General features: G+C 36.2%; 1 protein-coding gene and 1 long non-coding RNA gene across 2 annotated transcripts; one reads left to right on the top strand and one right to left on the bottom strand.

The window, feature by feature from the left end:
- The first annotated feature begins 2,286 nt into the window (after positions 1-2,286).
- On the top strand, positions 2,287-14,520 carry dthd1 (death domain containing 1). Its single transcript, XM_073827860.1, is given in 11 exon segments — positions 2,287-2,623; positions 5,384-5,882; positions 6,374-6,698; positions 8,364-8,543; positions 8,784-8,795; positions 8,797-9,017; positions 9,126-9,281; positions 9,374-9,663; positions 9,765-10,012; positions 10,607-10,664; positions 14,207-14,520. Coding segments are annotated over 11 exon segments (2,640 nt in total).
- Positions 14,521-20,362: 5,842 nt separating this feature from the next.
- On the bottom strand, positions 20,363-23,619 carry LOC141297302 (uncharacterized). The gene is made up of 4 exons (XR_012341354.1): positions 22,822-23,619; positions 22,681-22,743; positions 22,481-22,548; positions 20,363-20,819 (listed from the first exon to the last, which is right to left on the bottom strand). It is a non-coding gene; the product is annotated as an uncharacterized lncRNA (long non-coding RNA).
- Between the last annotated feature and the right edge of the window lie 876 nt (positions 23,620-24,495).

The raw sequence follows: 24,495 nt of genomic DNA on the forward strand, positions 1-24,495 counted from the left end.
TTGAGACATCTTGAGACAAAACAATAACACTGACATATTTTAAGATATGTTAGTGCCTTAATCCCCGTCTGTGAAACCAGGAAACGCCTTGTTAAATGTGCAATTTATTAATTTTGCCACATGATGGCGCCATATTCCAACATTTTCTTTTCCCTGTGTTTTGAGCTTTGTCTTTAACGCGCAAACAATATATAAATGTATAATTAACATATCTTTAGCTAAATATTGTAGCATCTAGATCACAATTTAAGTATTTGTCCTATATTTCAAATAAATGTTCCAGGTGTCTATATATCCACTGGGATAAAAAAAATTACAATGGTTAATTTTGCATTTCTTAGATTAACATTTAAAAATGTATATGGCAAATGGCAATGAACAAGTAGAACATTTTAAGCATTAAAGTTTTGTATAACCTCTTCATACCCTACTGCTCTTTGTGTGATGATGTCAGGTCATAAAGGTCATGTGGAGAGTCCTTTAGATGAAGAACTATGGTTCACTGCAGAAGAGAGACTCTTCTAAATGATGAGGTGAGTTCCTTTCATTATAGCAGCATAGTGGCCATAATACAGAAATATAGTCTGCACCAACCACTTAATGCTTCTGGCCTAGATTTAAAGCCAGAGCCTGTCATTTTAAGAGAGCCTTTGCCATTTTTCTGAGCAATATCCTTAATGGTCCACGGGTGTGCTGTCTGAGAATATTTACAGTGGTTCACACTCTGCTGGAGTTTCATGTATGCTCACAACATTTGACCACATGGTTTTAAAGTTCTATAGCTTTTCAGAAGCAAAGTTGTTAATGCTTCTTATTGTATTTAGTCATGTAAAACCACTTTCTCAGATCATATGCAAAACATTTCGATTTGTTAACTTTACTAAATGCTGGAAGTATTTATGTGGGGCTTAATTACATTATTTAATTTGCTGCAGTAGCTTTCAGTAACATAATATGATTTTCATTATAGTTATCACAGAATCCTGACAAAGTATCACAGTTTCCACAAAAATGTAAAGCAGCACAGCTGTCAACATTGATAATAATACATTTTAAGCATCAAATCAGCATATTAGAATTGTTTCTGAAGAATGAGGCGACATTGAAGGCTTTATATAATTGTTGCTAAAAAGTCAGCTTTGCTATCACAGGAATAAATTACATTTTTAAATATATAAAAAAATTGCATGTTTTTTTCTCACAGCATCACTGTTTTTACTTGTTTATATATATATATATATATATATATATATATATATATATATATATATATATATATATATATATATATAATCAGTACATTATCCATACAGTAATACACAGTATTTGCATATTTACTACCAGTCAAAAGTTTTTGAACTGTAAGATTTTTAATGTTTTTTTAAAGAAGTCTCTTCTGCTCATCAAACCTTACAGCAAAAACAGTTCAATTGTACTATTTAAATATATTTTAAAATGTAATTTATTCCTGTGAGCAAAGCATCAATACATTTTCAGTATCATTAATCCAGTCTTCAGTGTCACATGATCCTTCAGAAATCATTGTAATATGCTGTTTTGCAAGAAACTATTATTATTATCAATATTTAAAACAGTTAAGTACTTTTTTTGGATTCTTTGATGAATAGAAAACTTTAGCATTGATCTGAAATAAAAAGCTTTTGTGACATTATTAATGCTGTTCTTCTGAACTTCCTATTCATTAAAGAAACCTAAAAAAAATTCTACTCAGCTGTTTTCAACATAATAATAATAAAAAAAAAAATTTTGAGCAGCGAATCAGAATATTAGAATGATTTCTGAAGGATCATGTGACTGGAGTAATGATGCTAAAATATATATATATATATATTACATATTAATTATTTAACATATCAGTTATTTTAAATATTTCAAAATGTGCTTTGGATCAAATACAGACGTCTTTAAAAAAACATTAAAAATCTTACTGTTCAAAAACTTTTGACTGTTAGTTCATGTAAGGCCCATATAGTATACTGTATCTGTGCCTCATTTGGGTCACAACAAGACTACAGGATCTATTCGCAGATGTAGATATTACTCTTCTTTAGAATTGCTCATCTCTGAGAGACGCTTTTGTGTCCAGACATGCCTTCTATTTGCCATGACAACCCTATTTTAAAGGCCTAGAGTAATAAATACTGAGTTTACCAGTGAGAGAAGAAGAGACAGAGCGAAACACTACTGTGTGTATCACTTGCTATTTCTCTAATAATCAAATCCTCAGTTTATCCTCTAAGGCTCTCGATTAATACACTTGAAAGTATGGTAGATTCAGCCAGCCAGCTAATACTCTCAAATGAGAACGATCTGTTAGACCTGTTACAAGAAACCGCTGAGGAACTGAGAGTTTTACAACCAGTAAAAGCAAGAGAAGAAACAGGACCTGAGCAATCCTCTAATGGCCATAGGGATTCAGCTGGACTTCACACAAGACTTTTCCAGGTCCTCAAGACATTTTGTGAGCTTCACACCCAGAGAGTGTGTGTGCTGAGAGAGGTTCTTTGCGGCACAGCAAACACACTCACTGAGCGTAGGATGTACTCTAATTTGACACACACTCTCCCAGACACTAAGTCTCGAGAGACAACAGCTGATGTGGGTAAGTGCTTCATGAGAGGCTTGGGATCTTTGTAAAGGAGGTTGAGGAGTGTTTCCAAACTCTCTCTGTGTGTGTATGTGTGTCTTGCTTTGTCTCAAAGCTTTATTGGCATGACTGTGACTGAGTACTGCCATGCATCACATTACTATGTACTTACAGTTCAAAAGAATTTTTTTTTTATTATTTTACAACAATAAAAGGGATCATACAAAATGCATGTTATTTTTTAATTAGTACTGACCTGAGTAAGATATTTTATATTAACCCTTTCAGTGGTGAGTTTAAAATATTCTAGTGGACCCCCGAGAGTGAGTTTTTTTTAAGCGACCGTTATTTTAGAACGTTCGTCCTTATTGTTTCCATGGCGACGCGTCATGCTTGTCACGTGACACAACACAGACACAATAACACTGTATGACAGATAGATCGCTTTAATTTCGTTTTTCCTTTTTTTATCCAGAATACTCACACACTTGCTTACCATGCCATGAACTATCTAATATTCCGATTCACAAATATGTGTGAATTAGTATGATTTGTCGTTTAAAACCCTATGTAAATGATGTGGATCGTGATTTGAAACGTGAGATGGGCGCGGCCATGTTTGTTCGCGCTGCAGTTCAGAGAGTCCTGTCAGCCGCGTTTACATCACGTACATTCATCCGTTTCTCCCGAAATACATGCAAGTAAGTGGCTGGTGAACTAGAAGAGGAATAGAGTGAACCTTTTAGTTACTTTGCCTATGTGTATGTGATAGAAATAAAACACATCGGCAAATTATATTTGAATAGATGGTTATTTGCTGCTTCCATAGACCTATGTGTGTATTTTACAAACTCTTAATGTCTCGTTTTACTAGTACTTATGTGTATTTAAATGTCTGAAACCTAAAATAAGCGTTATGTGGTTAAAAACACTGCATAGTTGTGATTGTATGACAAGTGCAGAGCTCCGCTGTCTCTGGCTCAATGCCAGCCAGCGCGCCAAAGCGCAGTTTGAATTTATCAGCTGCGTGACGTCACCGAACGTTCTAATGCTGCCTTCATGTGCTATCGTAATTATGGTAAATACCAAAATCCGACATCTAAATTGCACATGAACACCCACTCACGTTGTAATTTCCACTGGAAAGCTCGAAATTTTTTATGATACCCGAGTTGCCGAGATGGGATCAACTTTGACCTTTCAACATGGCGGACAGAAACGGAACTATACTGAATGGTAAACATTCCATGATGTTAAAAGTAAAAAAAAACTTATATAGGCTATATAAAATATATATACTTATATAGGCTTATATAAAAACGTATATAGGCTAGCTAAAACAGACCCATTAGTTAGTATTGTCTTTAAAAAAAACTATACTATTCATGATCAATAAGATATACAGCCTATCATTTATCGTTTGCGTTTTGATGCATCCTTTTCTTCCTGTAGCAGATGTATTAGGGAGTTTATAACCGTTTTAAAACTTTTACCCAAATAGCATGTGAGGACAAATTCCGAGTCCGCCATGTTTCTCTTCACTACGACAACAAAAGCACCTGAACACGACACACTGCTAATTTCCACTTCACAAGTGGAAAGCATCATCTTTCCCATATCACATGAAGGCAGCATAAATCCCATATGTGGGACCGTACTCCCAGGGGCACAGAAATTAGAATCCCATATGTGGGACCGTACTGCTCAAAGGGTTAAACATGTTTACTTATAGTGCACAAGAGAAAACAATAATTGAATTTATAAAAATGACCCTGTTCATACAAGTTTACATACACTTGATTCTTAATACTGTGTTGTTACCTGAATGATCCACAGCTGTGTTTTTTGTTTAGTGACAGTTGTTCATGTCCCTTGTTTGTCCTGAACAGTTAAACTGCCTGCTGTTCTTCAGAAAAATCCTTCAGGTCCCACAAATTCCAGCATTTAGTGGACCCTTTCCAACAATGACTGTATGATTTTGAGATCCATCTTTTCACACTGAGGACAACTGGGGGACTCATATGCAACTATTACAGAAGTTTCACATGCTCACTGGTACTTCAGAAGGAAACACAATGCATTAAGGCATTAAGGGGTAAAAACTTTTGAACAGAATGGAAATGTGTACTATTTTCTTATTTTGCCTAAATACCCTTTTTCTTTTCATTTAGTACTGCCCTTCAGAAGCTACAGAAGATTACATGTTTCGCAAAAGACAACATAAGTTTCTAATTTACCCTGATCTTCAAATTCTAAAAGTTTTCACCCCCTGGCTCGTAATGCATGTTTTTTTCCTTTCTGGAGCATCAGTGAGCATTAGAACCTTGTGTAATAGTTAGAGTGAAAAGATGGATCTCAACATACAGTCGTAACAACACAGTATTAAGAATCAATGGGATGTAAACTTTTGAACCAGGTCATTTGTATAAATTCAACTATTATTTTCTCTCATGGACTATATGTAAACATCTTTAATGTGAAATATCTTATTCAGGTCAGTACTAAATAAACAATAACATGCATTTTGTATGATCCCTCTTTGGTCAAATAATTAACATTTTACAAATTCTGAAAGGGGGTGTAAACGTTTGACCTCAACTGTATGTAGTGCATAAAATAGTATAAATCTATAAAAATATTTAAAAAGGTGTGTAAAATATTTAAAATATATTAGCCTGTTTTATGCAAAGTGACAATTGTCAAATTTGAATCTATTTGAAAATACAAAAATCTTTAATATGCACTTTTGCATGACAATATATTGTGCATTTTTAGATGCTTCCTGTGGATCCCACTTTTTCCAAGACCATGTGACTGATGTCATTCTTAATGTCCTGGAAGATGTCCACATCATTGTAAACCAGTTTAGTGTCATGACCAGGAGGCTCGACACTGGTATTGCTTTTCTTACTGAAGTCAGTAAGGAGAGAGATGATCTTACCAGTACTGGATCTATGGATACTGCAGACCACATAAAACCAGAATCATGTGACATCAGTATTCCACTGGACCATCATCCTGAAAATGCACAGACTACAAGGCTTCTAAATGGTCCAGTGAAAAACTGTAATGTGCATATGGATGACAGAAACATGAAAGAAGAGAGCTCACACAAGGAAACAAAATTAGACTCAATCTATAAAACTACAGTGACTGACTCCAAGGAGTGTCTGAACATGAAAAATGAAGTGGAGGAAGAAAAAGACATAGAGGAAAGGCAGAAAAGCCCAGGAGAAGAGAATGAAAGATTGAAGTGTACATTGGTAACTGTTGGGTAAGATTATGTACTAGTACGGGGGAGTTGTGGGGTAATGATGTTTCAAAAATGCTTGTCTTCCAAGATGTTCATGTCTTTTTTTTCTTCAGTCGAAAAGAAATTAAGGTTTTTGAGAAAAAAATGTTCCAGAACTTTTCTCCATATAGTGGATTTCAAAGGTGGCCAACGGCTTAAAGATCTAAATTGCAGTTTAAATGCAGCTTCAAAGGGCTCTACATGATCCCAGCCAAAAAATGAGGGTCTTATCCAGTAAAACGATCTGTCATTTCAAAGAGCCCTTTGAAACTGCAATTTATACCTTCAACCCGTTAAAGTCCACTATATGGAGAAAAATCCCGGAATGTTTTCCTCAAAAACCTTAATTTCTTTTCGAGTGAAGAAAAAAAAGACATGAACATCTTAGATGAAATGGGGTAAGTAAATTATCAGGACATTTTTATACTGTAAGTGAACTAATGTTTTAACAACTGTATTTTTGTCACCTGCAGACTTGCAGACAGAACCAGATTCTCTGAGTCTCCCAGAGTCTGCTACATAACCGCCCCATCAGAAGTTGCAAAAGTCTTGACTTGTGAGGTGGTTGACGGTCTGAGTTCCCTCATGGTGTCTGGATCTGAGGAGCTGGTCAGCGCTGTTCTCCGCATACAAAACGCCAGCCATGTGAAATGTCCCTTTCCACTCACCGTAGCAGTGCCTTTCCAGACAAGTTACCGTGGAAACTACAGAGAGATCACAGTGAAAGTGGTGGATCCAGAACAAAGAGTTAGCTATGTCACACCTACATCTACTGAGGGTTTCTATGGAAGACAAAGGGTTTGTAATAAAGTTTATTTGGTTTTCTGTTTTTCATTCCTTACTTCTTTTGTTTTGTTTTTACAGAGATAATACCATATATATTTTGCAATGTAACTTTAATCTTCATTGTAGGTGCCCAACTACAGTGGCTTGCAAAAGTATTCATACCCCTTTCCCTTTTTTTCCAAATTTTGCTATGTTGCTGTCTTATGTTAAACTGCTTTACATTACTTTTTTCCCCACATCAATCTACACTCATACGTCATAATGGCAAAGCAAAACAGTTTTTTAACATTTTTGCAGATTTATTAAAAATAAAAACTTTGCATAAGTATTCATATCTGGGACAGTTGAAATTTAGCTTAAGAACATTTTTATTGCTTGTAGATGTTACTACACGTGGAATTAAGGGATTGTATGGGTATGATTTGGAAAGGCACACACATCTTAATAAAAGGTCTAATAGCTGAAAGTGCATATCAAAGCAAAAACCAAGCCCTGAAGTCAAAAGAACTGCCTCCAGAGCTCAGAGACAGGATTGCATCAAGGCACAGATCTGGGGAAAAGCTCAGAAAAAAAACTGCTGCATTAAAGGTTCACAGAGGCATGTAGTTTCCGTTACCCTTAATGGAAGAAGTTTGGAACAACCACAACTCTTCCTAGAGCTTTGATTGAGAAGGAGAAGGGCTTTGGTTAGACTGGTGACCATGAACCTGATGGTCTTTCTAGTTGAGCTCCATGATTATATGTGGAGATATGAGAAACCTACAGAAGGACAAACTGCAGTAACTGCATCACTGCGACACTCCACCAATTTGGGCTTTATGGCAGTGTGGCAAGACTCAATCCTCACATGAAAGCACCCAAAGGACTGTCAGAAACAAGTTAGAAACAAGATTCTGTGGTCTGATGAACCTCAATTTCAAGAATCATGTTTGAAGGAAACCAGGCACTGCTCATTACCTGCAGGCTAATATCTTAAAAGTAAAGTGTGCTGGTAGCAGCTTCATGCTGTGGGGATGTTTTTCAGCGGTAGGTACTGAAGGACTTGTCAGAATAGAGGGAAAGCTCAGCACAGCAAAATATTGAGATGGAAATGGAAACCCAGTCCGGAGCATTCAGAACCTCAGACTGGGCTGAAGGTTCACCTTCCAACAGGGCAATGACCCGCAGCACAGAGCAAGAGTGGCTTATAGACAGCTCTGTCAATAGCCTTGAGTGGACCAGCCAGAGCCTGGGATTGAACCCAGTTTAATATTTCTGGAGAAACCTGAAAATGTGCATCTGTCTCCATGTAAGCTAACAGAGCTTCAGAGATAAAAGGTTGAGGGGAAATGCCAAATGCTGATGTGCAAAACTTGTTGCATCATACCCAAAAAGACTTGAGGCTGTAAAAGTGCTTCTGCTAAATACTGAGTTAAGTGTATGAATACTTATGCAATGTACTTATTTCAGGTTTTTAATTTTTTTATACATTTACGAAGTGACAATTCTGTTTTTGCTTTCACATTATGGTGTATGGAGTGTAGATTGATGTGGAGAAAAAAGTAATTTAAAGCAGTTTATCATTAGGCAGCAACTTTAATCATGAAAAAATTAAGGGGTCACAAGGCACTGTATAGCGTATATGATATTTGTTAAAGTATGATGGCACTGTGTATTTTTTTTTTGTCTTTTCCACAGGGTTCATTTGCAGTGGCGCGGGTGTACTCTTTGGGTGTGTTTGCGGTTCTGTCCCGTTTGAGGACGGAGAGTTTCACAGTTCCTAAATCAGGACTGTCTCTTAAACTTAGTGTGGACTCCAGAATATGTCTTGACTACTTGACTGGATCCTTTACTGCTCCAGTTGTCGCTCAAGTGATGGTACATTCAGATTTTTTTTTTCAATCAAGGCTGCATTACAGCCATTTGTGATGACTTACGAGTAAACCAAATCTTAATGCAAGTCAGTTTTCACAAAAAATAATCAGTTTTGTGAGACAAAGAGTCTGCTTGGACACATTGTCATGTAGCTTCATAAAATTATGTATTAATAAGTACATATAAAATTATGTACATTTCATAAAACATAAATGTTTATAAAATGTAATTTTGTCTCCTTAGGTACAGCCAGTGGGATGCCTTCATTTTATCCTCTCTGAAATCCAAAAATGATTCCTACCATGCTGCTGTCACCTCAACCCCCTTACTTTACCTAAGCCATCCATCAACCCTTAAACTCAGACGACCTATGACACTTATCCTGCCCTGTCCTCCTATTTCTGACAAGAGGAGAGCTGGAGAAGAGACTGACAGACCCACTCATGTATCAAGCACTTTCTTACCTCAGCAGATAAAGTAAATTCACATTCTGAACTGAAGAGAAAAATATATTGAAACTAATGAAATAAATAAATAATAAATATATAATAATAAATAAAATATTTTTCTTTTTTTCTGATATAGGGTTGATTGTGTCTCAGTAAAGATTCATAACGAGTCTAAAGAGCAGCTGGCTCTGTTGGGCTGGACAGAGAACCGTTGGAAGATTCTGGATAAAGTCAGTGTAAAGAACCTACAGAACAGCTTGGTCTGTTTTGAGCTAACAGAGAGCTGTGAAAGGTGCAGTGTGACCAAATCAAGAGAAGTAAAGTCAAAAAGTAAAAACTTTTTGGAAAAAAATAATAATTCTCTTTCCCTTCCTCTGTTCTTAGGTTAATCGTTTTTCGCCTTCAGTCCACTGTAAAATCTTCCTACCTGATTTCATTAATTGAAGAACTGGAAGAAGCTATAAAGATCTTCCCAGTGACTGTTGTACTCCATCACGAGCGTCTAGACCCCAGCAGTGTGGTTGTGGCCACCCTACCCAGCAGAGATGTGAGCTGGGCACTGTGTGAACTCCAGGCCTTGGGTTACTGTGGCCCTCCAGAGCCCTCGTCTGAACTCTCCATAAAAGAGGGAGAACAGCTGCAGCTCCAGTTTAGTGGAAATATAACCTGCAAAGGTACATAAAAAATTAAATAGATGTATTTATTGCTTAAAATCATGTGTACAATCTTAGAGTATTCACTATATGTGCTGTACTTGTTTCTGTGTCTGTTGGAGACCCAACAGGTAATAAACAGCCAGAGTCACACATAATCACATTCCACAACCAAAGAAGGACCTGGCTGTATTTGAAATTAAAAGAAGTGGACCCCTTCGGCAACTACAGCTCTCTTCACTACAAAGGTGTAATCAGTTTATTCAAGGTAGCCAAAGATCAGCTGGTCTGGAATGGTGACAGGGCAACCGTGTCTAAGGACTGTCCTCTGGAAGAGCCTGTCTGCCAGCTGCCGCTCACTCTGCCCAAGGTAAAAAAAAAAAAAAAGAGTTGAGTCCTTAAATAGAAAGAAAGCAATTTATAGATCAAAAAATATTTATTTGAGAAGCAAAAAAGAATTGTTTTTTGAATAGTGTAAAAAAAATGTGCTCATTTTTTTTCCAATTGGCTCAAATTTTTTCTAGTTTTAACGGGTTAGTTCACCCAAAAATTCTGTCATTAATTACTCACCCTCATGTTGTTCCAAACCCGTAGGCACTTTGTTCATCTTCTGAATACAAATGAAGATAGTTTTTGTGAAATTAAGAGCTTTCTGACCCTGCATAGACAGTAATGCAACTGAAACAGCCCAGAAAGGTAGTAAAGACATTGTTAAAATAGTCCTATATTGTCATACTGTATATACAGCATGAGGGTGAGTAATTAATGAAAGAATTTTCATTTTTGGGTGAACTATCCCTTTAACTATAAACTTAGTTCTAAGTATAAACTAAAAAAATTAACTATATACATTTAATTTGAATACAATTTTCAGGAAACGAAATGCAATATATTATCATCTGTAATAAAAAAATAATAATTTGTTGCTCTTTGTAAGTCAGAATTATTGTTTTTTGTTACTTAGAGTCCAAGAATATTCTTTCAGCCTATGAGTGTGAAGGTAATACAGGACAGTCCAACAGGTATGTGAAATCAACTGCACCTACATTTTCAAAAATATACAGTTGCAACTGAAATTATTCAACCCCTCCAGAAAAATATAAGCTTTACTGAAGATCCAGGATCCAGGTGTTGCATCTACAACAGTTTACTGGCATATTAAAAGTGATATGGCAATATATAATGTTTTTAAAGTTAGGATTTTCTAATAATACAGCTACGTCATAATTATTCAACCCCTATTCAACATTGCTGTTTTAAGTCACTTATTTTATGGTAGGGAACAAAATTGTCTTAAAACACAATTAAGCCTTTAGAAACTCTAATTAAAAAACAGAATTAGCTTGGGCTGTTACGCATATTTAGCCCATGCATGTGCTGAAGTTGAGTAGCAAATATAGCAAAAGCTCTCACAAAAACTAGAGAGAAGAAATAATTGTATAACTTTAGAAAGGCTATATGAAGATTACCAAGACATTAAAAGTTCTGAGAGACACAGCTGGCAGCATAATTCCTTAGTTTGAAGTGTGTTGTACCAGAAAACCTTTTAAGGGTGTTGAATAAAAAGAGCACAATACTATAAAATGTTTGATCAGAGCAACTGAGAAAAACCTACAATGTACAGACAAAGACTTGCAAGATGACCTGACGAAAGAATGCAGAGTATAAGATGAACACTAGACAAATATGGCCTTCATGTTGAAGAATCTTGCTGAATATCACTCTTGACCAAGAAGAAAATCCCTGTAGTAGCAAGTGGAAAACACGACCGTTTGAAGAACATCGTGGATTCTTTAAAATATCAGGCCATTTTGAAGAGTATCTCTGGTGCAATGACTGAAGCTGATGATCAATGAACTTTCCTGCAGGACAATCATCTCAAAGTGTACATCCAAATCTACTTATGCTTTGTTCAGAGATCAGTCATAGAATGTTCTTTAGAGGCCTGTTCAGTCTCCAGGTTTAATTCTCACTGAAAATATTTTGTTGCATTTAAAGAAAGCAGTTAAAGCAGTTAAAGATTATCAGTAATCTGAAAGCTTTTTCAGGTGAGTAATGGGCCAAGATTGCAGTAGAGAGGTGACAGAAGCTTCTAAGCACTTACAGGTAGCATTTATTGGTGGTTTTAAAGAATAAAAGGTTCTGCACCAAATTTTACTTTTGGGGTTGAATAATATTGAACATGAACGTTTACAGCCAGTTTGATTTATTTTCAGTATTCTTCAACTTACGTTCTCAGAATTACTTAAATGTGTTTTAATAAACTTTCTCTTATAGTGTACAGATGCCTTTGTTGAATTGTTTTCACAAAATTTAGTTCTATGCAGCAAAGAGATCAAGTATGTTGAATAATTTTGATATATACATATATATATTAGTGGTGGGCCGTTATCGGCGTTAACGTGCTGCGTTAACGTGAAACTCTTATCGCGCGATAAAAAAAATATCGCCGTTAATCTATTCTCAAATTTGGGTTGGGAGCTTGGTCTAAACTACGCAAGCTATGATGACTTTCACCTTGATAGTTTAACGCGGATGAATATGGTCGCGCGTTTAAGTCTCCTCCGCCAAAACACAGACGGGATCGAGTCGTCCTCCATTCATAAAAACCGAATCTACTATAGCGAAATGCCACGTAAATTCGTCGTTTTTTTTTATTCATAAATCAAATGTTGGTCTGTCACTTAATTCAAATCGCGATATGGACTAGTGTATGTGAAAACTGAAATGCAAAAAGACCGTTTTAATATGAATCCGATATGTTCCGTTTGCCTAGCTGTATGTATGCATTGCGGAGACGCGCTTTTACTACACGCATACTGAAACACACGTGACGCTCCCGCTAATTTTTGGCATTTTCATCTCACATGAACAGATAAACTCAATCGCCCAAACTGCTGTGAGTGTTACTTCTACCGTTTCATTTGAGAAAACTAGCATCATATCATACTGTATGACACAGAAACTTCACGGCAACCTGTCAAAATAAAAGTACGGTGTAACATGTAATGGGCTGGGTAGGTGTTGACGTTAAAAAAAAACACAATCTAATAGGGAGACAAAATAATTTCATTGTTTGTTAGTTAGTTAGTTTACACAAGTACATCTAATTGAACAATTTATTTCCATCAACAAATTATCATAGAACAGCTTTATGAGCTTTATGATCCATTCTCAAAGACTTTAAGTCATTATTTGGGTAGCACACATATTCTGAATGCCTTCATCAGAATTCAAATTAGCCATTTTAATCTAGATTAATCTAGATTAATTCCAAGATTTAATCTAGATTAATCTAGATTAAAAAAATTAATCTATGCCCACCCCTAATATATATATATATATATATATATATATATATATATATGTGACCCTGGACCACAAAACCAGTCTTAAGTCGCTGGGGTATGTTTGTAGCAATAGCCAAAAATACATTGCATGGGTCAAAATTATTGATTTTTCTTTTATGCCAAAAATCATTAGGAAACTAAGTAAAGATAATGTTCCATGAAGATTTTTTGTAAAATTCCTACTGTAAATGTATCAAAATGTAATTTTTGATTAGTAATATGCATTGTTAAGAACCCAATTTGGACAACTTTAAAGGTGATTTTCTCAGGATTTTGATTTTTTTTGCACCCTCAGATTCCAGATTTTCAAATAGATGTATCTCGGCCAAATATTGTCCTATCCTAACAAACCATACATCAATAGAAAGCTTATTTACTGAGCTTTTATATAATATATACATCTCAGTTTTGTAAAATTTAACCTTATGACTGGTTTTGTGGTCCAGGGTCACATATATATATATATATATATACACTGTGCAATCCAGCCTCCAAATTTTCCATCCATTTTGGCCTGTTTTGTCGTTTACTAAGATCATTCTCAAATCTTTTCCCGATTTATAACTAAAAACTAAAAATTCTGTCATTAATTAAAAGCTTTCTGACCCTGCATACACAGCAACACAACTGACACATTCAAGGCCTAGAAAGGTAGTAAGAATATCATTAAAATCTTAATTTGTCATGGAAGAAGAATTTGTTGAATAAAGTCGTTATTTTTGAGTGCACTCTCAGGCCTGGGTTGCGTCAGGAAGGACATCCGGCGTAAAACATGTGCCAAATCGGCTGTGCAGATCACTCCACTGTGGCGACCCCTGATTAGAAGGGAGTAAGCCAAGAGAGAAAGAAGAAGAAACTCGTTATTTTTGCCTTCTTTGTGTACAAAAAGTGGTCTCATTGCTTTGTAAAATTAAGGTTGAACCACTAATGTCACATGGACTATTTTAATGATGTCCTTACTACCTTTCTTGGCATTGAACATGGTAGCTGCGTTGCTGTCTATGCAGGGTCAGAAAGCTCTCTGTTTTCTTAAAAAATATCTTAATTTGTGTTTACTCATTTGGAACGACATGACGGTGAGTAATTAATGACAGAAGTTTCATTTTTGGGTGAACTATCCCTTTAAAAATGACAGAATGAGTGATGAGGCTATGGAGATGTGTTGTGTACCTGTGAATACAAACACACACACACTAACAGTCTTTGTCTTCCAGAGCCTCTCTCAGATGAGCTGTTATCATGGCTCTGTGATGAGCTCAATGAGGATGATGCAGCTCTTCTCATTATGTCTCTCCATCTCCGGCGCTCCACTGTCCAGATCGCTCGACTCCGTGCACCACACAGTCTCTCACAACAGGCCTTTCACATTCTGACAGCATGGAGGCGGGGCCTCCCTTCCTCGACTCTAAAATGCCCCATGCTGGCCCGCTGCTTGTCCCGCGTAGGAAGGCCTGACCTTGCCAGAGAGCTACTGCTTAGGGAAGCTGCAGATGACAAAATGGAGGAGAGAAAACCAAGAGAAACATAAAAACCAGGCAATCAGCAGACATGTGACAACAGTAGTAGACAACAGTACACTAAGGAATGATATATTTGGTGAAATGTTCATATACTATCATAAAAGAGTTGTCCATAGAACAACAAAGATCACCACAAATAAACAAAAATAATAATAAATACAATTATTGTATTTCCTTTAACCCAAAATCACTAGGATAATGAGTAAAGATCATGCTCCATGAAGATTATTTGTAAATGTCCTACTGTAAATATAGTGAAATGCAATTTTCGATTAGTAATATGCATTGCGAAGAACTTCATTTGGACAACATTAAAGGTGATTTTCTCAATATTTAGATTTTTTTGCACAACCTCAGATTCCAGATTTTCAAATAGTTGTATCTCAGCCAAATACTGTTCTATCAAACCATACACCAGTGGAAATCTTATATATTCAGCTTGCACCAATGGAAAGCTTATACAGTGCCCTAATATTGGCACCCTTGGTAAATATGAGCAAAAGTGGATGTGAAAATAAATCTGCATAATTTATCCTTTTGATCCTTCATTTAAAAAAATCACAAAATTCTAACCTGTCATTGAAGTAAAACAATAGAACCTAGGGGTGAAATCTCATTATGAAATAAATGTTTTTCTCTAGTTCACGTTGGCCACTATTATTGGCACCCAATTATTGCAACATCCTTTTCCCAATATAACACTTCTGAGTTTTCTCCAACAAGGTCTAATGAGTTTGGAGAACACCTGACAAGAGATCAGAGACCATTCCTTCATACAGAATCTCTCTCTTCCCAGCTTCATGCTGGTGCTTCTTCTCTTCAGTTTCTATACAGGGTTCAGGTCAGGGAGCTGGGATGGATATGGTAGAAGCTTCATTCTGTGATCAGTGACACAATTTTGTGTTGATTTTGATGTTTGTTTTGGATCATCGTCCTGCTGGAAGATGCAACCATGGCCCATTATAGGATTTCTAACAGAGGCAGTCAGGTTTTGATTTTTTATCTGCTGGTATTTGATAGAATCCATGAAGCCATGTATCTAAACAAGATGTCCAGGTCATCTGGCAGAAAAATAGGTCCACAACATTAAAAGACCCAGCAGTATTTTTAACCGTGGGCATGGGGTACTTTTTTTTTTTTTTTATCCCTGTCTGCACCAAAACCATCTGGAGGGTGCTATTTTTTAGTTTCATCATAGAAGCCAGTGCTGTTTGAAGTTTTAATCACGTCTGACAATTAAATATGCTGGAGTTTGTTTTTGGGTGAGCCAGGAGAGTTTTTTCTTGAAACCCTCTGGAACAACATGTGGTGATGTAGGGGCTGTTTGATCATTTTATTTTAGGCTTTCTCTGCAATTCTCCAACTGTGATCCTTGGAGAGTCTTTGGCCACTCAAACTCTCCTCCTTATCGTGCATTAGGATGATATAGACACACATCCTCTTCTAGGCAGATTTGTAACATCTTTAGTTGATTGGATCTTCTTAATTATTGCCCTGATGGTGGGAATGGGGATTTTTAATGCTTTAGCTCTTTTCTCACGGCCACGTTCTATTTTGTGAAGCTCAGCAAACTTGTTCTGCACATCAGAACTACATTCTTTGGTTTTACTTCTTGTGATGGATGATTAAGAGAATTTGGATTTGTGTTCCTCATATTTAAAAACCTGTGGAACAGAAAAAGGTTAGAATTTAGTGAATTTTTCAAATGAAAGATCTAAAGGATAAACAATGCAGATTTATTTTCAGTCACCTTTGCTCATATTTACTAAGGGTGCCAAAATTAGTGGAGGGCACTGTATATTCAGCTTATATATTGGCCTAGGTCACAAATATATACTTTTTTCAGGTTTAAACAGGAGGATTACGATCGATTAATGGTCAGTGGTGGCACTGTAGTGGGTTTGTCAATTATTGTTTGATCAAAAACTGATTTTGTAATATTATGAGAACATGTGCCTCAAACTAAAATATGAAGTTCATTTAAGCTTAGCTAAATGTTTAGTTGTCTCCACAATTCAAAAGGCTGCATTTGTTTGATCAGAAATACAGTAAAGCCAATACTAATATTAAATCGTGTTAGTTTAACTATTTACTGTTTGACTATATTTTAAAATATAATGTATTCCTGTGATGACAACGCTACATTTTTAGCAACCATTATTTTAGTCTTTAGTCTCAAATGATCCTTCAGAAATCTTAACTGTTACTTTAGAACAATGGTGAATAGAAGTATTAATTTCTTTCAAAAGTCTAACTGACCACAACTTTTTAAACATAGTGTATTAAGTACATTTAAAATGCAATAAGATTTTTATTACAGAACAGGCGTACTTAATACTACAATAAATTGATCCAATCCTAATCCACCAAAAGATCCTCGAAGACCTCTGTTCCACAAAGATATATGGAATGTGACCAGCAGATGGCACTGACATGTCAATAAAAATTGCAGCTTTGAAATAATGTTGAAGAACTGCTGTATACTGCCACGCAGTGAAGTGGAAGCCCAGTGATAGATTTGCAGAAAAAAAAATGGTGGAAGGGCCTAGCATACAATCAGGGCCGGTGTTATGCCAAATTCTGACCCCCGCCAGATTACTACCCCCCTAGTATTGGTAGGTTTAGGGTTAGGTGTGGGGGAGGGGTTAGGATTAGTGGTGGGGTTAGGATTAGGCAATCAGGTAGCGATTTCAACGAGAGGGGGTAATAATTTGGCAGGGGTCGAAAATGGGCACAACACCGGCCCTGTACATCTGGGGGCTCTAAGCAGGATAATTTTGGGGTCCTTCCTTACAATGAATAGTGAAGTAGGCTATTGTCATCGCAAACCAGCAAATGTATACAATCTAACCCATTTTGCATATTTTATCTGTACCTGCTTATTATTTATCTGACTGCTTATTAAGTACGCTCACTGAAACAGTAAAAGTAAAGCTTGCAGATTTGCTACTTTTACTTAAATAGGATATTATCTTAATGATTTGTAAATTTTAAAATGACACTAACCGTTTTTGTCCATTAGGTGGCTTCAAAAATGTAGTATCAAACAATCTTCAATAAAGTTGTTGCATCTACAGGTGTTGCTGGAATCTTGACCTTTTGAACTGCTTTTTCCTTTTCCAGGTTCTACAAAAGATTCTAGGTTGAGATTTGTATTTATTGTTTTATAAATTCCAACAACAAAACACTGCAACATAACTTAAGTGAACAATCATTAGCCAAAAGTGTAAGTGCAATGCTTGGTAATAAAATATATACTTAATCTAATAAAAACTCTAATAATACTCTTTTCATACATTCAGAACACACTCAAAGCCCAAAAACAATAAACAAAGTAATTAACAGCATATAAAATGCAAAGAATTATACATACGTAAATAAAATCAATAAGCAAATAATATAAGTAAAAATAAATATACCCTAAAGTACCCTGAACAACTCAAACGTTCACTTCACCCCATCTCCTTTTAGATGCAAAGTCTTCTATAATGTCATCATAGGAAATCTTGCTTCCAACTTGGTGGCTGACACTGATGACTGACAGACCACTAAGGCATTCTTGTGCCATGGAGGACCTTAGGTAAGTTTTGATCAACTTCAGCTTTGAAAAACTCCTTTCTGCTGTTGCTAGTGTCACTGGTAGTGTGCACGCTATTCTCAGTGCCACCCAAAGGTTTGGATAAAGCACAGTCAGCTCTTTTTGGTTCAAATTCAAATGCTGTCATGTTTGCCTTTGGTAAGTGTGGAAGGCTCTGGATTTCTGTGGTCAGTTCTTGCCAGTCAAGGTCAGTCTCCTCCCCATCAGTCAGTGTGTTGCCAAGTAGCTCACAGTGCTCTTTGAGAGCCTTGTCATCCATGTCAGTGAATCTGAGCAGAACACCAAATTTATCATTTATGTTCTTTAGTGATGTGAAACGATCTTCCAGTGATTGGATGGCAGTGTCAACAACAGCATTAAAGAATGCTACTTCTATTCTCTTTGCTGCATCATTCACAGTCTCATATCCTGCCTCATAGCTAAAATGCCTTTTTGAGATTTGAATCCTTTTCTGCGCCAGCACTGCCTCCACATTCATGTTCTCACATAGTTCTCTTGCTTTTGAGAGGGCATCAGAGAATCCTGTGTGCCTGTACTTTAACAGAGATTCTTTTGTTTTGTCAATAAGACTGACAGCAACATCAAGTTGCAAGCTTGGAGATTGCAGGAGTTTACTTTTAATGTTGATTTTGGACAGGATTTTAAACCAGACCACTGTACAAATTTGAAATCTGAATGATCCTATTTCTTCCGCCAATGATTGAGCCTCAATTATTGTGGCAGCATCATTTGTTTTGTTTCTGACTTCAACCAAGGCCTCTCTGACTTTGTCTGTTTGGTACCGTAGAGGCTCAATGCTGTTCAATCTACTCTCCCATCTAGTCTCACTCCATGACCTGAGCGTAATCTGGACATGCTGCTAAAGAATGGCCCACCTCTGAGGAGCAGCAGAGAACAAGTTGTAAAGCTTCTGAACTATGCCAAAGAAGCTAATGGCATCTACTGACTGCTTTGCAGAATCTGCAACCATTAAATTTAGGGTGTGTGATCCACATGGAACATAAAGAGCACGGGTATTTCTTTCAAGCAGCCTGGCCTGCATCCCTTTATGTTTCCCCTTCATATTTGACCCATTATCATAGGACTGACCCCTGCACTCTTTAAAACAGATGCCCAGCTCCTCCAGCTTGTTCAAAATCAATGAAGACAGGCCAAGGCCAGTGGACTCTGGAGCAGGTAGGAAACCCAGAAAGTGCTCTTTAATCTCTGGGGGTGTTGATGTGGTGACAATTCTGACAACAACCAACATTTGTTCCTGGTGACTGATGTCTGGGGTACAGTCTGAAATAATAGCAGAATACTGCTTAATTTCTGTCACCATGGTCCTACGTATTTTCCCACTAATACAAGCAATGAGTTCATTTTGAATTGTTTTCCCCAAGTAGGTAGTGTGATTTTCACCAAGGCTGATGCGTCTGATGTGGTCATTTAAAACTGGATCATACTTTGCAAGAAGTTCTACCTCTTTCAAAAAATGGCCATTGTTCGGATTGTTGATGGTGTCTGCTGATCCTCTGAGAGCAAGGTTTCTTTCAGCCAATGATTGAATGATGCTGCACTGTAAAACCCGACAAGTTACGGTAACTCAAACCGTTTTAGGAAACTGATTGCCTTAAACCATTTAAGTTTGGTAAAACCCAAAATTGAGTACTATAAACTCAAATACATTGAGTTTAATTAACTTATTCTTTTTAACATTAGCTTAGGCAATTATTTGAGTTAACTCAACTTTAAAAATGTAAGTTTATTCCACTCAGTCAGTTTGAATTCAGGTAACAAATCCAACTAAGTCTTATCAACTTTTTGCTACTTGAATGGTTTGAGGAAACCGATTGCCTTAGATGGTTTAAGTTCATCAAACTCAAAGCAATAAAGTTACATAAGACGTACCAAAAACACTTGTAATAATGACAGAACAGGTGGGTTTTCTTAAGTATTTATTGAAATACAACAAATGTTTTAAAGCATAAATAAAAATAATTGATCTGTTTAGTTAAAAAAATAACATTTACGCTATCTTATCAGACTTTTCACCAAATAAGCAAAGACAGCAAAAACAAGGAAATGTTTAACAAAATCCCTTTTTAAAATACTAATTATAATTGATGATATTAAAAATAATAACAATAAATGATATGAAACACAGTGGATCAATTTTAAAATAAAATTAAAAAAAAAAAAAGGTTTTTCTTAAATTTTGTATAGAAAGTACTGTTAATCTTAAGTATGTATACTATAAGGGAATACATTAGTGCAAAAAAAAAACCCGTACACTGAGCCAAGACTTGGCAGACATCATCTTCAGATACAATCAAAACATCCAAGTCAAAATTATTTATACAATGCTTTTTACAATACAAGTTGTGTCAAAGCAACTTTACATTACTGCAGTGACCATTTGATCTGGATACAGACTAGACCTGGTGGCTACAGCAACCTCAGAATAAGAAAGAAACAGACTAATATTAACATAGACACAAAAGTTCCATGTTGCCACAAAGTCAGATTGGAGAGGACTCATCTGGTTCTCGTGGTCTTGCGTCGATGGCCGTCTAGGTGATGAGGTCTTCAATGATGATCTGTCTCTGGGGCTCATCTAGTTGACGTGGTCTCTGCTGTCATTCCATTGGGTTTAAGAATAATGTTCCCTCTTCCTCCTTAACAGTGATGGTGACAGCTGCCATCTGCACCTGATCAGGCTCCCGTTTTCTAAATGCAGTAAAAGTTTTGTTAGTGTACGTCACCAAATATCATCATATCTAAACAAATCAGACATATTTACATTTTCATAAATTACAATAAAGGTGTGAAGGATCGGGAAAGTGTTTATTCAATAAGGTATGTACACAATTTAAAACAAAAAACCTGTAGTACTTTAATTTTCACATCACAACTTCCAGAGTTGTTTATCAGCAGGATTTTCAGATGTGAATATCAGCTAAATGTTTTAGAGATTTAATTTAATTTACATAAACTCATTTTACTAATTTACTATTTAATTTGACAATCTAAGGTTCTTTATTACAGAACAGAGAGAAAAAGTGATAGTTCACCCAAAAATGAGAATTACTTACTCTAATGTTGTTCCAAGCCCGTATTCCAATTTAAACCCTGTGGCTCGTGACGATACATTGAGGTTTGAGACACAAAACTATCGGTCTGTACAAAAAACTGAACAGTATTTATATTATTATTTACCTTTGATCGATCGCAACGTTCTACTGTCCTCACAACAGCCGGCGCGTGATGCGTCAACGTGATCTGCCATAGTAGATGCATGCACGGCGGTCTGTCATGCGTACACATCACTCATTGTTTACGTAGTGCATAGTGGCTACTCAAAATGATAATGACTTGTGCTTATCCTGATTCTGGCAATTGATTAAAAACTAAAAGATTACGTTTTCTTGTGCAAACCCATCTGGGAGTGTTGACTTTTCACCGACTACAATCGCCAGAGCACGTTGACGCACCATGCACAGGTTGTTGTGAACACGCTCCATACAGGGGAGAGTTCCAGTGGATCAGAGGTAAATAATGATATAAATACTATTAAGTTTCTTGCACAAGACAGACTGTTTTGTGTCTCAAGATCTCAATTTATCACCACGGGCCGCAGGGTTTAATTGGGTTTTGTCTGTGTATGTTTTTTTTCCCCTCAAAGATTTGGTAACTATTGACTGCCATTATATGACTGATAGACTGCAATGGTTTGAGTTAAACATTTTTGTTTGAACTATCCCTTTAAGGTATTTTTAATGATATCTGAGAACTTTCTGAGCCTCCATAGACAGCTACGCAACTGGAATGTTCCTAGACCTATAAAATATCTTTTTTTCATCTGTATTAATTAAGTATATAACTATAACTATAATCACAACTTAAAAGACTTCACTGGTATTCTTCTGAAGCAACACAAAATAAAAAAGACTGACAGAATGACAGCCAACCTGAAATTTAAGATGTCATTCACTCTACCAATACAGACTGAATCAAAATGGTAGCACACTACAAACATTACTGGTCCTTAGATGTCATGATGTTATTCTTGTGGGATGCTAGTTGAGGTTTGCCATTTTTCATCTGTGCTGTGTATTCACCATTGATCATTGTTTAGGTCTAAATTTCAAATCTAATATTCACATAAAATTACAGTATTGCTTCAGAAGAGCAGAGATTGAATTTGTGTTTCTGGTAAGGACACAATTGCAATTGCATTAATTGCAATTCATCAAAAAATAAAAACTGAAGAACTTTACTTTTTATAACGTGACAAATTACATCTTGTAATTTCGTAATAAACACTAAAGCCCATCAATTTGTATATATCCTAAAGCCCATCATATAAATATAATGTGAATTCTACTTACTTCATTTTAGGCTTTTACTGCAGCAGCTTGTTGCCAATGACATCACACCACCCCTAGCTGGCTTTGCTCTGAAAAGATTGATGTAAAAAACATGACAATTTGTTAGTATGAATTTTAAATAAGACAACATGAGGAGAAAATAACAGTCTAAAATGTTAACTAACTTAATTTTAACAAAACAGAGTATAAACGCTCCTCACCGGGCTTGGGCGAGTATAGTAACGTTAAACAGCGTCAGCGTCACATGGATATTCTAGATGAAACTGACAAAGCAAATAATAAATAACGATTATCAAAAAGTTTAAACATTTTTGAAAATAGGGAATGTGTGTTTGCTTTACCTTGCTTCAGAGCTGTGGCGCGAGTGACGGTTAAAGATGTGGAAGATAGTTAACGTTAGTCTGTCAGCCGCCTCTCCAGTTTAAAAATAAAAATTGCTGGACTCGTTTGTGTCCGACTGTGAGAAACCACAAAACATATTTATTAATTTATCACTGACAAACCGTTGTGTATAACACTGCATATTTAACACCTCCTGTTGATAACTTTGATGTAATGACGCCATAGCTGCTTGATCTTTGCTAGACAACGTTATACACAATAAAGTTGACAATAAAACACAAGTCGTTCGAAAGTGCTTAAAACAGCAATAAAGAAGTTTGAAAAGCTTAACTTGCCTGATATTTTCCAGGACTACGTCGCAATCCATCCTACTGTGATCCCGTGACATGAGTGAGAGGATGAGCATGAGCAGACGTGATTGACTGAAAAAATGCGCGCGGTTTTTGAAAAAACCCGGAAAATATTTTGCCTCCAGTAAAAGTAATTATTTTAAAATTATAAATCTAAATCTAAATGAAATAGATGTATGTATTTATTATATTATCGTTATTATTATAGTTTATTATTATGGTTGTTTAATTATTATTAAAAGTAATATATTACCATTTAGTTAGGCTATTTATCTAGTAATGAAAGATCTAATAATCTAGAACCCTATATTATACAAACGTGACTTCTCAAAAAACTATATTAGAAATCATGGATTAAGCTTATATTTATTTTAAATATTTTGTGATCGATCATAGACATAGAGTGTATGGCAATAATAGATTGAATTAATTTCTAGTAACTTATTTAAAATGAGTTCTGCTTAACCTAATTCGCGTTTGAGTTTACATCACTAATATGTATTGAGTTTAAATAACTTTTAGAAATTTTTGAGTTAAATTAACTCATTTCATTTAACGAATTCCACTGTTAGGTTTTACAGTGTGATCAAACGTTTGAGTACCTCTCTCCACCGATTCTGCTCTGCTTACAAGAGAGCTATCACAGTGTGGTCAATTGTTTTTCCTGCTTTAAGTCGACGCTCTAAATCCTTCCATGCTAACAAATGTTTTCATGTGACTTTAATATTGCACTGATATTGACCCAGTCATTCTGACCTTCTGTGGCAAGCTTTGATGACTTTTTCGAAAACAGCTTGCAGCAAAAGCAGAACACTGCATTGCTCTGCTTTGAGTATGTTAACCATTCATGTTTAACTTTCTCACCATTTGCAAGGTTGTGAAACATATGATGCTAGTGAAAGCTTCTGTGCAAATGGGACTTTGGGAATTCGAAGTCTCTGTCTACCATTGCAGGACCTCTATAAACTAAGTCATTCCGTACTTGGTCAGACAGTTTTGATGGCCACTGTGCAGGATCAGTTGGTGGTGGAGCAGAAGTCCAAGTGACCGAAGAGGTTGGTTGGTTTGGACCAGCAGTTGCAGTAAGAGCTGTGGGGTAAGATTAGTTGGGAAATGTTCAGATACTTGTGTACAAAATTTAGATTTAACAACAGATGTAGAAACACATTGTGGCAATAAAGGAAAGAAAAAAGGAAAGGGGTGACATGAGGCCAAGTATGGTGACCCATACTAGGAATTTGTGCTCTGCATTTAACCCATCCAAGTGCACACACACAGTAGTGAAAACACACACACACACACACACACACACACACACACACA

This window comes from Garra rufa, chromosome 22 (genome assembly GCF_049309525.1).
Source record: "Garra rufa chromosome 22, GarRuf1.0, whole genome shotgun sequence".
In the NCBI taxonomy this organism is placed as follows: Eukaryota; Metazoa; Chordata; class Actinopteri; order Cypriniformes; family Cyprinidae; genus Garra; species Garra rufa.